The sequence below is a fragment of the Lithobates pipiens genome, unplaced genomic scaffold (genome assembly GCF_037356315.1).
Source record: "Lithobates pipiens isolate NorthernLeopardFrog02 unplaced genomic scaffold, aLitPip1_a1.2 Scaffold_19, whole genome shotgun sequence".
Classification (NCBI taxonomy): Eukaryota; Metazoa; Chordata; class Amphibia; order Anura; family Ranidae; genus Lithobates; species Lithobates pipiens.
In genome coordinates, this window is record NW_027507764.1 from 68,897,618 (window position 1) to 68,915,955 (window position 18,338).

The 18,338-nt window shown below is 40.6% G+C and overlaps 1 protein-coding gene across 1 annotated transcript in view; it reads left to right on the forward strand.

Moving 5' to 3' along the window:
• ITGA8 (integrin subunit alpha 8) overlaps nucleotides 1-18,338 on the forward strand; it is a 236,120-nt gene that overhangs the window by 122,862 nt on the left and 94,920 nt on the right. The window contains exons 14-15 of the mRNA XM_077490849.1: nucleotides 9,802-9,847; nucleotides 10,962-11,078. Coding sequence (XP_077346975.1) covers nucleotides 9,802-9,847; nucleotides 10,962-11,078 — 163 coding nt within the window. The remainder of the gene's footprint in view (nucleotides 1-9,801; nucleotides 9,848-10,961; nucleotides 11,079-18,338) is intronic.

An 18,338-nucleotide genomic window follows, 5' to 3' on the forward strand; every position in this document is an offset into this window, starting at 1 on the left:
CCCCTTGAACTTTTCAACCTTTTGCCACATTTCAGGCTTCAAACATAAAGATATCAAATTTTAATTTTTTGTGAAGAATCACCAACAAGTGGGACACAATTGTGAAGTGGAACGAAATCTATTGGATAATTTAAACTTTTTTAGCAAATAAAAAACTGAAAAGTGGTGCGTGCAAAATTATTCGGCCCCTTTACTTTCAGTGCAGCAAACTCACTCCAGAAGTTCAGCGAGGATCTCTGAATGATCCAATATTGTCCTAAATGACTGATGGTGATAAATAGAATTCACCTGTGTGTAATCAAGTCTCTGTATAAATGCACCTGCTCTGTGATAGTCTCAGGGTTCTGTTGAAAGTGCAGAGAGCATCATGAAGACCAAGGAACACACCAGGCAGGTCCGTAATACTGTTGTGGAGAAGTTTAAAGCCGGATTTGGATACAAAAAGATTTCCCAAGCTTTAAACATCCCAAGGAGCACTGTGCAAGCTATCATTTTGAAATGGAAGGAGTATCAGACCACTGCAAATCTACCAAGACCTGGCCGTCCCTCTAAACTTTCAGCTCAGACAAGGAGAAGACTGATCAGAGATGCAGCCAAGAGGCCCATGATCCCTCTGGATGAACTGCAGAGAACTACAGCTGAGGTGGGAGAGTCTGTCCATAGGACAACAATCAGTCGTACACTGCACAAATCTGGCCTTTATGGAAGAGTGGCAAGAAGAAAGCCATTTCTCAAAGATATCCATAAAAAGTCTCATCTAAAGTTTGCCACAAGCCACCTGGGAGACACACCAAACATGTGGAAGAAGGTGCTCTGGTCAGATGAAACCAATCTAACTTTTTGCCCACAATGCAAAACGATATATTTGGCGTAAAAGCAACACAGCTCATCACCCTCAACACACCATCCCCACTGTCAAACATGGTGGTGGCAGCATCATGGTTTGGGCCTGCCTTTCTTCAGCAGGGACAGGGAAGATGGTTAAAATTGAGGGGAAGATGGATGCAGCCAAATACAGGACCATTCTGGATGAAAACCTGTTGGAGTCTGCAAAAGACCTGAAACTGGGACGGAGATTTATCTTCCAACAAGACAATGATCCCAAACATACAGCAAAATCTACAAAGGAATGGTTCACAAATAAACGTATCCAGGTGTTAGAATGGCCAAGTCAAAATCCAGACCTGAATCCAATCGAGAATCTGTGGAAAGAGCTGAAAACTGCTGTTCACAAACACTCTCCATCCAACCTCACTGAGCTCGAGCTGTTTTGCAAGGAAGAATGGGCAAGAATTTCAGTCTTTCGATGTGCAAAACTGATAGAGACATACCCCAAGTGACTTGCAGCTGTAATCGCAGCAAAAGGTGGCTCTACATAGTGTTAACGCAAGGGGGCCATCTGTCGTCATACACTTAGTGGCAGCAGACCAGTTAGTGGATGCAGCAAACCTGGATGTGACTCTCCTTGTTCAAAAATTACCCTCCAGTGGTAATCATCAAATATATGTCATCCCATGCAGACAAAAGGAGATAAACCTCATTGCAGTATATAACAGTATTTATTCAGATAAACACGATTGAAATTGCACTCACATTACTGACAAACAAAAGCAAGCTCTGTTTGTATGTATACAGCCTCTCCCTACCAGAAAGATGGCCGCCGTGTCCCAGCATGCAGTAGCGTCACGTTGCAGACTCCTCCCCCTTTACAGACCTTCAAGCTATAAGAGGCCTGATGTTAAAATAAAATAGTCAGTGACTGCTAAGGAGTCCTTAGCAGTCACTGAAAGACTTTTTTTTACATTGCTGAGTTGCTGATAATTAAAAAATTGTATATTTAAAAAATTATATAATAGTTGGCAAATAATTCATAATCTTCTAGTGTGTGTGTTTTTTTTTTAAACTGGGGCCTCTTACAGAATTGTCCTGCTCAGTTCAGCATTTGAATTTAAACATTCTGAGTGTAAAATATAAAATATTACGCTGTCCACCATTCATTGAACAGGTATGTTTTCACTGGTATTTTGGTATTTATTATTTTTGTGCTAATATTCTGCTGATATCATCAGATCTTTTTTACTAGCCTCTCTGTTTGGAAAGAGTTGGAATTAAATTTGACTTTTATTAATGTCTTTAACATCCCCACTTTCCAATGAAACCTGAAAAGGAAACTTTAAATTCTTTTCATGAAGATCCCTTGTGTAAATCCAATAAGCGAAATGTTTGACATACTAAAATTGATAATTTCCTCAGTACGATTATTTGATACGGTCAGTGAGCAGTATTTATTTGTTCTATCAGGTTTGACGTGACCTTCTCTAGTAACAGGGTTTTAATCTGTATTAATAATATATGTTTGTAATCTGTATTCCCATATCTGACTGTTGGCTAAACAAGGCTGCGGCCACTTATCTGTGGGATATAAGAGAACAGCCATAGGCCTATAGATGTAACATGATGGTCTTAGGAAATATGCAATTTCAAGTCGAAAATTTGTGCGTCTAAGATTATTTGAACCAACAGTTTTTCTATTGCTGGCTATTCAGTGATCAATTTTGCATTTAATCAACTGCTTGGTCTAATTTCTTTCACATATAGAAAAATTGTCTGATTTTGAAATAATGGTTCATTTTGCTGGCATCAATGCAGCTGTTGAGACATTGGGGTGGATTTACTAAAGGCAAATGGACTGTGCAATTTGCAGTCTAGTGCAGGGGTCTCAAACTGTTGCAAAACTACAAGTCCCATGAGGCATTGCAAGGCTGACAGTTACCAGCATGACTCCCACAGGCTGAGGCATGATGGGACTTGTAGTTTCGCAACAGCTGAAGGGCCGCCAGTTTGAGACTTGTAGTTTCGCAACAGCTGGAGGGCCGCCAGTTTGAGACCCCTGGTCTAGTGAATGTGTTGAAACTTCACTTTGTAAAGAATACTCAATACACAATCTATTTGCGATTAGTAAATACACCCCATTGTCACCAATGGGGTTCTGTGAAAGAACAAGTTTGGGACCCCCATTCAACTATTGCCCAAGTGCAAACACTCTTCTAGTGTAGATAGATAGATAGATAGATAGATAGATAGATAGATAGATAGATAGATAGATAGATAGATAGATAGATAGATAGATCTGGACCCCTGGGCCCCTGGGTATTTGGAACTGTCAACTCTACAGTTGGAAGACGAATATTAGATGTCCCTGAAATGAAAAAATTATCTGACATAGAATTATTGCTCAGTTTTCCATTGGCTGAACAATATATGTGTATGACCACCTTTCCTTATGTGACATCATTACATCATTTTAAACTTTTCTATTAAATTTTTTTAAGGTTTAGAGTTGATTTAAATGTCTGTTTTTATTTTCAAACTATAGAAACATGAGCGCAAGAAACTGCATAGCAGTATTGTCAGCAATATATACAATGATAGCAAAAGAAGGTGATAGATGATGCCATAGGTATAAAAAAAATAAAAATAAAGAAGTCACATAAAGTTCATGACCAATTTAAACCACTGAGTGCATATTACTGAACACTATACATTACTTCTGAGAACATTTTTTCTCTTACAGTAAGTGTACACTAGTACATTATTATTTACTATACCCAGGATGCTATTCTCTTGGCTTTTAGTCAGTTAAATTTTCTATGCTATTGCAAAAACAAATCCATTAATTTTTTTGAATTAAATTATTGTTTTTACTGGTACTACCTCAAGAATACAAAATATATAAATTTTGTTGTCAAAAAACTGCATAAAGTACTGCACCCCCTATATACAACTGCCAGTGTCAAAATGGCTTCATGGGGTTTTCATAGTGCTTACCGTAAATAGACTTCAAAAACTCCAGGACAAAAAAATATAACTTTGTTTATTTGCATCTTGTAATAAACCATGTACATTTGACATTTATTGTTCAAAATCATAAGGATTTTGAACAATAAATGTCATCACAGACAATCCCCCTCCATATAGAGAATACCACTTGACCGGTCACCCCACTTACTTCGTACAAAACATGTATCAACTAGTCCAGGGGTTCCATTTATTTCACTTTCACAGAAGAGTTCTTTCTCAATGTGTTTCACATAACATGCTTCTTTTGGCTTCTTCTATGGTGGCCATTTGTTCACATCACTAGCTGTATATATAACGCAGTACCTCCTATGCCCCCAAATTTACATGAAGGGAGGAGGAGAAGAAATGTCCTCTGGGATAACTGAATGGATGCATTAATAGGTGCACACATATTCCATTAGGCTTTTCCTAAGGCATTATTAACCACTTCCGGATGATTTACCCCCTCCATGAATAGGCCTGCCTTACTTTAACTGATAACTGTACGGTCATGCAACATTGTACATAAATGAAATGTGTACTTTTTTACCCATAAATAGAGCTTTCTTTTGGTGGTATTTTATCACCACTGGATTTTTTATTTGTTGTGCTATAAAAAATAAAAAAATAAAATATTTTTTACTTTCTGCTATAAAACATATCCAATAAAAAAATATAAAAAAATCGAATTTCTTTATAAAGGTAGGCTATGTATTCTGTTACATATTTTTAGTGAAAAAAAAAGAAATCCCAGTAAGCATATATTGATTGGTTTGCATAAAAGTTATAGTGTTTTATATGTTCAAAAAAATGTTATACTAGTAATGTCAGCAATCAGTAATTTCTAGTGGGACTGCGATATTGCGGCGAACAATCTGACACTAATTGACACTAATACAGTGATCCTTGCTAAATATATACACTGTCACTGTACTAATGACACTGGCTGGGAAGGGGATAAACATCTAGGTCAATCAAAGGATTAAATGTGTGCCTACCCAGTGTTTTTGTGTACACAGTGTGCTACTTTTACTAAGGGATGTGCTGGATTTTACTTCCTGCCCGCTGACAGGATGGAGCTCTGCATTGTTTACATAAGCAAACCTCTGTCGAGCCTGTCTCCTTGACGACCAGCAGGTGTCAGCGGACATCCTTTGGCCGACACCTGTTGATTGGCTTCTGATGTGACTAATCAGAGCAGAAGCAGTGCACTGGCGGTATGCTCGCGCCCCCTACCCAGAAGTGCAGAATCACACATATATATATATATATATATATATATATATATATATATATATATATATATATATATATATATATATATATATATATATATATATATATGTGATTCTGCACAGAATGGCCACCTTGTAGCAGTAAATCTGCTATAGGGTGGTCAGAAAGTGGTTAATAAAGGTTAGTATGTCCACTAAATCTCTGGACCCAGGATAAGACTATTCTATTATTCTAGGTTGCATTACTAGAAGGATCACCAGCAGGAAGAAGGAGATCCTGATTCTCCTATATAGAGCTTTAGTTAGATCTCATTTAGAATACTGTGTCCAGTTCTGGAGACCTCACTTATAAAAATATATTGATCAGATAGAACAACTCCAGAGATGGGCAAATAAAATGGTGAAAGGTCTGAGGGAAAAGACATATCAGAAAAGACTTCAAGAACTTGTGATATGTACAGTCTGCCCACCGTTTGCACTTACATTGTCTCGGTGGGACAGCTCCTCGATGTCTTCTCCCGTCTTCTCTTCCCGTCCTCTGCTATGATTGGACGCCTGATAGGTGTCCAATCACATCATCTGCTATTTCAGCCAATCAGGTGACGGGTAACAGATCCAAGCACCTGAATGGCGAAGAGGCAGTTTAGCGTTAGGAAAGCGAATATTAATTCACTTTGTAACACAGCTGAGTGACCTGCGAGTGCCCAGCATGGCGCTCGCAGGTCACTTTTTTTGATGCCTATTAGAGTCTATGGCTCTAATCAGGTGCTTCAAAAACACTCCCCCACCACTGTAATTCAGGTGCCCAAAAAGGGGCCAGGCACCTTAATAGGGGGTGGCAGCGGCGGCCAGGTGCTAGAGGGGGTGGCAAGAGAGAGGGGGCGGCGCCTGTGCGCCCTTATGGATGCACCATCACTGGTCTCCATTCACCGTTTCAGGTCCGATTTCAGACAAATTTTGGCCGATTGTGACTGGCTCCATTGAGATCCAGTCACAATCTCCTGCTATGTGAATTGGATGCAGGGAAACCCGCATCCAATTCGCAATAAGTGTGAACCTAGCCTTAAAGAAGAAGAATAGGTATGAGACTATATTTAGCCTTTTTTTCTTATTAATGTATTTATCTGATAGAGTCGTATTGCACCTGGGTCATGATATTTCTTATGTAGACATTCGGGAATACAGAGTAGCCATGTGAAAGTTTAGCCAAATCCAATCTTTGTACTTGTCTAGCATTCCTTTTTTATTATTACTAAATTAAGTAAATTACTAACCGTGTCAAAAGTTACTTTAAGAAGACCCAGACACATTCTGTGACCATATAAAGACAAATGTCTGCAGTATCAGTATATCAGTCATTATTATTATTTTTGTATGATAATTACTTTTTAAATGAGTCTCAAATTTCCCAGGGCATTAGCAACAGTTGCTGTAACTGCAATGTCCTATTGTTAGTTTCGTGATGAATGGAGATAAGAAGTTCAGTGGAAGAAAAACTGCGCTCTTTACCAACCTTTTAAAAAAACGCAGGTCAATTTCAGTGTGAACGAGCCCTACGATTAGCTGCTCAATTTACAAAGCTTTAACATAAGGATAAGGCTGTCTAATTTAACCATGTAACTGTAATTTTGCAAATCAGCTTCATTGAACTCAGCTGAAAAAGCATTTGATTTTTGTAAAATAAGTATACTTGCCCTGTGTGTTAGCTTTGTGAATTGAGCATCAGGACGCTAGATAGAGAAAGTGTGTTGCCCATGCCAACCAATCATCTTCCAACTGTCATCCTCTACCGAGATGAAGACCACACACCTGATTGTTTTTTGTAGGAAACTGCTCTGTGTGCACCACTTTTGTAAATAAGGCCAACTGTTCTACTCCATAATAATAAACTTTGATCAACACCTGTGTTTAACAGAAATAACACTGAAATCTGTTTCCTTGTAACTAGACAAGCCTTAGGCCTGATCTGTGAAAATCGTTCTGGTTTTGGACACTTTCCATCAAACAGGAAGCATTTTCCACTTAGTACATGGGTTTTTGCGGACATGTCATTTCTAACAGTCTTCGATGTCCGGTGTGATTCTTGGCTGCGTGCTTACAACGCCTATGGATATAGAGGCACAATCTGAGAATAGTCATGTTCAATTGATAGAAAGAATTTCCCTAGAAGTGCTTTAAAAATACCAGATGGTGATGACTTTATGTGTTACCGTCTATGGTTTGGAAAGGTCTGCTGTAGGGAGATGCAATGAAAAGCCACAGGAAAGTGCAGTAAATTGGCTGTCTGTTGATGGTGGAACGTCTCTTGTGTTCTTCACAGTGACCCTTTCCCTTCCTGCCTATTGTACAAGATTTTGTGGTTTGCTCCAGAGGTCAGAACCCTGCCAAGTTTCTGTCATTTTTTTGTGCAATGAATACTGAAATTTGTTATAATTTTAATATTTGTTAGACAGCCCACAGGGCAAGTTAACTAGGTATCAGTGAGTTACTTGAAGCTGAATTTATGTTCTCACATTCAATTGAATTCACATTTAAAGTAATAACTTGACAATGACCATCTTGGACTAGGAGTTGACTGTTTTAAAAAAAAAGTTGTATTGAGTTTTATTTCGGAAATGCAGAATAGAAAAATTGAAATATAGTGCAGGCTCAGAACAACACCAAAGGGATTGAAGCTCCGCATAGTCAAGAGTAAAGAGGATGTGGGTATGAGGGTTGTGGGGACATTTCATGAAAGGACACATTTGTGGAGCCACAAAATTGATAAGCCCTTGAGGAGTGCTCTGTCTGTCAGTCAAAGCTCGGCAACCTGAGACAAAAGGGGGAAAACTTGCTAAGTTTCAATAGGCTAGGTTGACTAAGTAAAATAATGGTCTGTTTACAACGTTTGGTTGTAGTTACAGGGAAAGAAGGTAGCGGTCAATGCTCAGGTGATCAGCATGGTCCAGCCATGGGCCCCAAACCCCAAGGTACCTAGCATGGGTGACTAAGCCCTTGTACACACGGTCGGAGATTTCGACAACCAAATCCGTCTGAGTTACTCCGACGGATTAATTCCGGGCCAGGTCCGGAAGTGATGTTGCATACACACGGTCGGACTAAGTTGTCGGAAAATCCGATTGTACATAATGTGATGACGTTATTTCGTTACAACGGGATTACGTTCAGGCTAGTAGCCAATAGCTTTGGTCTAGGAATTTGATCTGAGCATGCGTGGCACTTTGTCCGTCGGAGTAGGCTACACATGATCGAAGTATGTCCGATCGGAGCATTTTGTCGGAAAATATTTCCGGCAAGTTGGAAAAGTTGGTCCGACGGATATTCCGACGGAAACAGTCCGATGCAAACCACACACAGTCGGAATATATACAAAATGCTCCGATAGGAAACATTCCGATGGAATCTCCGACCGTGTGTACAAGGGCTAAGAGTTGACATTGATTTGAACATCATTTAATTCAGCTGACAGGAATCAATTAACAGGAATGTAACTTGATTAATTAAAGGCTGCCACTGTTGGCCTCTTATGAAAATGATTCCTAAAAAACACATACTAGTGCATTTTTATAAGAAACCATTTATTAATAAAATGAAAACAAATTTTATACTCACAAACACAATTGCATGTAAGCTCGTCCATAAATCCCAAAACCAGAGACGTCAGATTCACTGCACATACTCGCTTTCATGGGAAGAAGTAATTTAGGTGTACTACAGAATGTTCTGATGAAGAACTCTCCTTGAAATACGTCAGTTGTAGAATGCCTGAATGGCTTCTTCCTATGAAAGAGAACATGTACAGCAGATCTGACATCTCTGGTTTAGGCTGGTGTGCCCTCTTTCTGTTGTTTCTTAGTTAATTTTTATCAAGGCTCTCCCAGTCCTAAGAGAGCAGCAAAACATGGTGGCCTATTGAATCTCTGGAGTGGAACAGTGAAGGTCTATTGGTTTCTGAACACCACACTTGAGTGCAGAAGATTTTTCTTGTTCGTCTGTTCGAAAATGGTTCCTGATTGGCTGTCATGCTGATCCAGTGACTTCAATGCTCCCTTAATCACTGATCCAAAACAAATATGCAGTAATTGAAGCCACAGCAAGGTCCTGACTTCACTGGCGGCATATGTGTCAAGAATCAGTGACTCGTATGCATTCAATGAAGTCAGAGGATCAGCAAGACAGCCAAGGAACTTCAGGATGGCAGCATTGGCAGCCCACATAGATATGTGACTATATTGACTAATTTATTAAGGCAAAGCCAAGAGCAAAAGTAAGGTTCAAAGTTAACATTTTGCTCTTGACCTTTTTGAAATAGAATCAGAATCAGAAATCAGAAAAATATTATCATTTTACAATAAAGATCATAAAATGAGATGTAGGTGCAGCCCCCTCATAATAAAAGACATAACATACCTCACATTACCCTATCTTCATAAAAACAACACACATACAGTAAAATAAATACACACTACGTATTTAATTTACCAAAAAAGAGACCCTAAATTGGATAACTATGTTAATGTCATTGTTCACATTTCATTTATATATTTAATATTGCAATATACTTAGTAGTCTTCAGGTGCCAATCCGATTTTAGCTTTCAGCTCCAGAGGGGGGAATCAGGGAAAAGTGATTTGTGTTCCTCTGCTATTGGCCACTGTGATGTAAAAGTGGATTATTGCTGCCATTATAAGAGTTTAAAGTTTATTTATTTTGGATTCTTCCCCAGATCTCATTGTTGGAGCCTTCGGTGTAGAAAAAGTAGCAGTTTACAGGTAGGTTCTACAAAGCCCTTACAAGGCAGTCTACAGCTTAAGTTTAATATCTTGCCAATCTGATGCAGTACACGCATTAACATGTTAACGTATGTTGCATTAAGTCAGCCCATTCATTTGAATGGGTTTCCAACGCACCAGAAGACACACCTACTACTTTTCCCATTACAGTGCACTGAAATGCAAGGTAGAATGGGGATGAGAATGAATGTCACAGCAACATGCTAATGCATGCTAATACATGCATGGTGTCTAACATAGTGAGGCTAGCCTTAGACCTCATACACACTATTAGATTTTCTGCAGATTTTTGTCTTCAGATTTAACAAAACCATGTAGTGCAAGGGCCTCCCTGATTGCATACAAATTTAAACTCTTAAGGTTTTATCTCATATTATATGGTTTTGGTAAATCTGAAGACAAAAATCTGCAGAAAATCTAACAGTGTATATGGGGGCCTTAAAGTGATTCTGACCTGGCCTAAAATGTTTCTAAAAAATGCTGAAGTACTGTCACTTTCCAGATGTATTCAGGTCAATTTTTTTTACGCTGTGCTATCCTTTGGTTCCTGGGTTCAGGCTGTACATGGGGTATTGACTATTATAGGCCCCATCTAATCTTGACACTAACACTCAGTTATCAAATGCCAGACTCTTTAGATTGGCTACACACCTACACAGTGCGGTGTAAAAAAAAAAAATAGTACATATCTGATTTTTGTTGTGTTGTGGCACATTGGCAGCCCATTCAAATGAATGAGCTGACTTAACACAGCACATTTTATTGCAAGTAATGATGCGTGTTAACCTGTATTTGTAGCATAACGCAGACATCTTAATGAGCCCTTACTCCCCAATCATGTTCTGCCAATTGACAATTGAATGACGGCAGGGGAGACTTCATGCCCTGATGGGGAGGATTTTAATCTCAGCATGGGCAGAAGTTTGGGCTCCATGTAGAGAGCCTGGGACTAGAATCTAAGGTGCTCCACCGGCATTCCTTAAAAAATGAATACAAGAACTTAGCATGGTTGCCTTGTTTGTGAGGCAGTAGCTTAATGACTGGATTACCTTGTTGCCTGAATTATGTATTATACAGTATTTTCTTCTCTCAGGGCCCGACCTGTAGTTACAGTGGATGCTCAGCTTTTTCTCAACCCTACGATTCTGAACCCCGAGGTCAGGAACTGCCAGCTCTCCATCCCAGACACCTCTGACATCATGGTGACTTGGTAAGTTAAAGCTCTTGCTGCTTAAAAGCCAAGTGGACAGCATATTGATATTACACTTGTGGGTGAAGTTTGGTGGCTTTTTTTATATTTATCACTACCACTACAACAAAGATTTCTCATTCAGAGTATTTGGTTTTCCACCACTTCTTCCCTATGCATAGGCTCATTCCAACAGCATTTGCCCACCCAGGGCAAAGTATCAGGCTCTCTTTATAGTCCACCGACTAATACTTAACTTCCTCACTCTCCCCTGTCAACCCATTCACCAACTGGAGTTATTGAAAACACCCAGAACCTAGATATGCGGGCTCTGGGAAGGTTGATCTCCTTTGGAACCCCACAGCTCACACTGGTTCTTCTAGCCGACTTCCAGAGCACAGTAATGATGAGTTCGGTGGGAGGAAACCATAAAAAAAATATGGAGGTTGCCATTACTGAAGTACCATGCAACGTCATGATATATGTCCAGTATTTTACATACCTGTTGATTGTTGACAAAAGGCTAATTTGTGGAAAGTGTACAGGTGAAATATTATATTACTGCTACAAAATATTCATGAATAAATTCCCACTGACTTTTCTTTCCAAAGATGTCATGCTGGTCCAGTGTCTTCAGTCCATTCTGAGTCTCTGACCCGAAACAGGTATGCAGCTTGTCCCAGAACAGTGACTCAAAATTCGGAAGACAGTGACAGCTAGACCTACACATTTAAACTGATTTAAAGGGTTAGTTTTTTTTAAAATAACAAACATGGCATACTTACCTCCACTGTGCAGCTCGTTTTGCACAGAGTGGCCCCGAACCTCATCGGATAACCCCCTAGGAAAATCGCTCTCCTAGAGGATTTATTTGCAGGTGCGCTGCCGAGTCCAGCATTTGCGTCCATAGACACGAATGCTGGAATCTCCCCTGCCCCCCTCCGGCTCTCGCGTCATTGGATTTGATTGACAGCTGCGGGAGCCAATGGCTGCGCTCCTATCAATATATCCAATCAAGAGCCAGGACCCCGTGGATAGAGAGAGAGTGCGTCTCCACCAAAAAAAATACGGGGCTCAGGTAAGTAAAATGGGGGGGGGGGGCGGTCACTGCCAAATGTTTTTTTCACTTTAATGCATAGAATTACGTGATTTTGTTACATGATTTTTGCGTTCGTAATTTTGCGGCAAGTGGTTAAAGCGATACTAAACACACACTGTTTCATTTACATTGTCCCATTTCTGTTTATGGATGATGGCAGTGTCATTATTTTAATTAAAAAAATTTAAGTACTTTTTCCTAATCAATATACAACTGATCCGGCCTGTCTGTAGGGAAAAATAAGCAGAAAGAACGTCTAGTGCTCTGCTGCTGGTCACACACGTTCAAAAAACAAAACAAAAAAAAGCCCCTTTGGAATACAGAGTAAAATAAATAAATAATATCAATAAAACTGTTAAATTGTCATATAAATATATATTTGAAATAAAAATTTTCATATTTTTTGGCAATAACATGGTGTGGGCGGATTTCTGCCAGTTACAGCCTGTATCACACCTCTCCAGCCTGTGTCTCAGAATAACAGGGAGGTGAAGCCTCCATCAATCTACATGTAATATCCCACCCACATTGTGTTTAGCTGTTTTGTGGGCATGGAGGAGGAAGGAGGGAGTGGGTATTTTTATGTTTATACACCTACGTGTGTGACTCTATAGTCACATGGGCTGCTCGGCTGTGATGGGGCAGAAATGTTCAGAATAGAAACTCACAGAACACTGAGCATGTGCACAGTTGCCGCCACAGCTGCAATATCCCTAGCTGAATTGGGGACATGGACAGAAGGGGAGAAAAGCAGGATCAACAAGATTTTTTGCAGAAAACAAATTTCATAGTGAGTGAATGAGTATGACCAGCATGTAATACACCATTTATTGATAGTTTGTAGACCCCCTTCACATTCAGGCGCTTCACAGGCGCTATATCGCTAAAAGTAGCACCTGTAAAGCGCCTCTCCTCTCACTCCAGTGTGAAAAAGCATGAAGGGTGCGCTGGCAGGATGCCCAAAAAAGTCCTGCCAGCAGCATCTTTAAGGCACCGCTCCCAAAGCTACCCTGCCCATTAAAATCAAAGGGCAGCGTCGCCAAATCACCGGCAGAGCACTGGTGCTTTGTGGGCGCTTTTAACCCTTTTTGGGCTGCTAGCGGGGGTTAAAAGTGCACCACTAGCGGCTGAAAAATGACGGTAAAACCTGGTGTGAAAGTTCCCTTAATGATGTGGATTTAGCGACACTTTAATGGCATTCCTTTATTTTTCTGTTGAACTCTGAGCCATATGTATTCTTACTTGAATCTTTGCATCTTTGTATATTTCTTCCAGACCTGTGCAGTAATGTAGCTTTAAATCATCCCTGCACTTTGCCTCTCTGCAGGAGCTTCCTATAATAAAGATCGGTCACTGCTGCTCTCTCTCCTTGTGCAGGGAGCCTGATAATGTATCCACCTCTCGTGTAGTTTCATGCAGGCAGCCTGTAGAAGGAGAAGCTGCTGGGTCCTTCACACAGGTTTTATGCAGCCCCATGATGATGTCTCTGTTCCTTTTGCAAAGGAATATCTGGGTTTAAAAAGGTGTACACAAGATACATTTATATTCATATACACTATATTACCAAAGTATTGGGACACCTGCCTTTACATGCACATAAACTTTAATGGCATCCCAGTCTTAGTCCGTAGGGTTCAATACTGAGTTGAGGCCCACCCTTTGCAGCTATAACAGCTTCAACTCTTCTAGGAAGGCTGTCCACAAGGTTTAGGAGAGTGTCTATGGGCATTCTTCCAGAAATTAATTTTGAGGTCAAGCACTGATGTAGATGAGAAGGCTTGGTTTACAGTCTCTGCTCTAATTTATGCCAAAGGTGTTCTATCGGGTTAGAATTGTGCAAGCCAGTCAAGCCTGTCAAATTCTTCCACCCCAAACTCGCTCCTCCATGTCTTTATGGACCTTGCTTTGTGCACTGGTACGCAGTCATGTTGGAACAGGAAGGGACCATCCCCAAACTGTTCTTACAAAGTTGGGAGCATAATGTCTTGGTACACTTACACCTTAAGAGTTCCCATCACTGGAACTAAGGGGCCAAGCCCAACCACTGAAAGACAACCCCACACCATAATCCCTCCTCCATCAAATGATTTGGACCAGTGCACAAAGCAAGGACCATAAAGACTTGGATGAGCGAGTTTGTGGGGGAGGAACTTGACTGGCCTGCACAGAGTCCTGACCTCAACTTGATAGAACACCTTTGGGATAAGTTAAAGCCGGAGACTGCGCTCCAGGCCTTTTTGTGCAACATCAGTGCCAGACCTCACAAAGAGACATCTGGAAGAATGGTCAAACGCTCCCATAGAAACGCTCCTAAACCTTGTGGACAGCCTTCCCGGAAGAGTTTAAGCTGTTATAGTTGCAAAGTGTGGGTCAACACAATATTGAACCCTATGGACCAAGATTGGGATGCGAATAAAGTTCATGTGCGTGTAAAGGCAGGTGTCCCAATACTTTTGGTAATATAGTGTATATAGTTCAGCTATATTGGAATTTTCCTTCAGTTACTTGTACTGTAACAGAGTTTTTTTTTAATTTTACATAATCTTGGGGCAAAATTATTACATCATGTAAAATAAGAATGTTGCCTTCTAGTCAAATACTTTTAAATTCTTTGTTGAGACTGGAATCTGGTGATAGCCCAATACCCAAATTGCTTGGAGCTGCAGAATTTGAAGGAACATGATGAGAATTTTACGACAGTGGCTAAGAGTCTGTTTGCTGAGAAGTTGGTCTTTGTTGTCGGTTCAGATTATGGAGTTGTAATGCTCTGCCGTAGTTGTTGTAACCTTGTATTCAGCATCTGAAAGTGATTAGTAGGTTAAATCCAACCGGCACATAATTCTTCTCTCCTCTCCCGTGGGATCCATCGTCCTGTACTTGTAAACCAGCTGTGTAGCTCGTATAGCGCTGATAGATATGTATAAGTAAGGGAAACTACGGAACAGCGCAAAGGAGTCTAGAAGAGGTTCAACGAGCCAAAGCCAAACGTCTTCCATTTCTGATAGACACATGACATTCCAGAATTGACGTAGCATAATAAGCTCTGGGTTTATTTGCCCGTTGATGTTTTAAGCAAGAAACAACAAACCCGAATACCTCGGTGATGGCAACCTGGCAGGTACTCATTGATCCACATGGCAAAGAGGACTTGGGATAATAAACACAAGTATTACTTTCTAGAAAACAAACCCTCGAAGAATGTGGCAGTATGTAAATATTCGTAGCATCCTCTTATGCTGCCATCCATGTCTGGATGTTGTAAAGACAGCAGTCAGTTGTGCTTCGACTGCTAAAAGGTCTATTTTTTACATGATGTATCCTATTATTTGGGCACTACCCACAATCGTTTGTAACCTGATTGATAGCTGATCAGTATAGACACTTGGTGCCAAACTTGTGGCCTAGGGACCGCATGGGGCCCTTTGGCAGAGATAAGCTTGGGTGTCCCTTGAACTAATTTCTATCCGAACATCAAGATGTCATTTTTTCACAACAATCAGCTGCTGGTTGGGCCATTCCATACCTCGCAGCACACATAAAACAACATGCTGGCAATATTAGTGATCTTATATGGACACGTGTCCATACTGTATTTAATCACTTTCATTGGCTATATGGGCAGTGACGTCACCAGCATCCCGGCCATCAGGGGCGGACTGACAACTCATGGGGCCCCCGGACAATAGGAGATTATGGGGCCCCCGGGCAATAGGAGATTATGGGGCCCCCGGGCAATAGGAAATTATGGGCCCCCCAGGCAACCGGAGATTATGGGGCCACAAAGTATACACATACACAGTATACAATCAAACAGTATACACATACATGTACACACAGTATACACAGACATTTTCCTATTGGCTGAGAAGGTACTGGAGAGGTGGGGCAGCTATAATCTCATTTTTAGACCAAAAGGATGTTGGTAAGGAACATTTCAGAGACAGATGTAAAAAAATCACAGATTTTTACATACTGTCCCTGGTTTTATTGAGGCTGCAAACCCTGATGGGGCCCCCTAGTGGCCCGGGGCCCTCGGGCAGTGCCCGAGTGGCCAAATGGTCAGTCCGCCCCTGCCGGCCATTCATTTGCAGGCAGGCTGTTTATTGCAGAAGAGACATTCAATGGGGTTGATTTACTAAACACAAATTCACTTTGCACTACAAGTGCACTTGGAGGTGCAGTCGCTGTAGATCTGGGGGGAAGATCTGAAATGAGGGGAAGCTCTGCTGATTTTATCATACAATCATGTACAAGCAAATATGCTGTTTTTTGTTTTCCTTGCTCAGATCTACAGCGACTGCACTTGCAGTGCACTTGTAGGGCAAAGTGGATTTGCCTTTAGTAAATAAACCCCAATGTCTCTTCTGCAATAAAATACACCTACCTGCCTGCTCACTGTCTGGCATAAACTGCTATGAATGTGGAGCTCAGCTTATATCATCGACACTGTGGCTGGGGTGACTGACTCCTGCACATGCACTGGAGTGACATCATGCAGCGCTGGCCAATGAAGATAGCTGAAGACTGGCACCCAGCGGTAGATGCCAGCGAGGGACAGGGACCGTTGAGGGAAATATGGATTGCGTTCCACTTTAATTTAACGTTTATTCCAACCATTCCTTTTCTATTTTTTATGGGGTTTTTTCTTCTGATTTTTATCTCACTAAGAGAGATATCAAACTTGACATATTTTCCAATGAGGACAGCTGTTCTGAGGACCTATGAGGGTATTTCCCTTCACTTTCGATTTACTCTTATTCTTTTTTCCTGCTATGTCTTTGGTCCAGAAAGTAAAAGGATGGGACATATTCCTTTCTCTATCCAAAACTACATGTTTTCCTTAATATACTTTAAAGTGGAATTCCATCCAATACTAACCAACCTTAAACCTGCTATCGACACCCCCCCCCCCCCCCGCCCTTCTAAATCCTATTATATCTACCCATCTACCCCATAATAGGAAGATGTCTATACTTACCTATTCTGAGAGCTATCCCATCCAGTCACATGATCTCTCAAACAGCTGACAATGGCTATAGGTGCCGTCACCCATAGGCTTACTATGGGGCATCGCTGTCCCTCTTCTAAACTGAAGCCCCACTGACAGCTGATCATGAGATGGGACCAGATTGCTCTCAGAATAATATTCTGTTTAAAAAGGAGGTGGGAGCAGATTTAAGCTCAGTCGGGAATAGGCTGGACTTTCACTTTAAGCTCTTAAAATTAGGCATTTATCATGTGGTTAGATCTTTACATGTATTGTCATCATTAGTATGCACTAGCTTTGTATTTCCATTCTGCAGTTATTTTCTCATTTTTATCATATTCATTAATATACAAAGGCTGTACGGAAGGTAATGCAAAAGTGGGCATAACTTTTTTTATAAACTTATATACAGTGGTGCATTCTAATTTCATGTATTGGTCTTTAGTAACTTTTCTTCTTCTTCTTTTTCATTGCAGGTAAATAATAAATTCCAAGCAGGATAAACATGCTATCATTGAGTTCTTGATGAAGTAGGGGTGAAGGCTCTGACATCAACAGAAGGCTACCGAATGTTTATGGAGATGAAACCATTGACAACTCTTGTCAACTCTTGTAAATGGTGTTATCTCTGTAAATGTTCTGTAGCCTTCTGCCTTCTGCTGTCGGACAGCCTGCACCCCTCCATCATCAAGGACTCAATGACTGCACGTTGCTTCTGCTTGGAATCAAATATTTACCTACAATTTAAGAGTTACTGTAGATGAGGATTTACCAACATGTGAAATGTAAACAACCTATGTAAAAAAGTTGTCTACTTTTGCATTACTTTTAGTACAGCCCTTGTACATATATACTCAGATTAGAAAGGCGCAGTGACTTAGTTGTTAGCAATTATACCTGGCAGCACTGGGGTCTTTGGTTTGAATCTTAGCCACCACACTATCTGCATTTTCTCTCTGTGTTTCGTATGGGCTTCCTCCAACCCTCCAAAGACATGCTGGTAGGTAAATGGCTCTTGTCTAAATTGGCCCTAGTATGTGTGTACAAAATGGTATGCACATGTGTTTTCACATTCTGTCTGCTGGTTCCAAGCTCTGCAATTGGGAGGATTGAGGAAAGACCTACTGTACCTCCTAAAAAAAAAAAAAAAAATACCAAGAAAATTCTGTGGAAAAGGACTTTCAGACATTTCAGG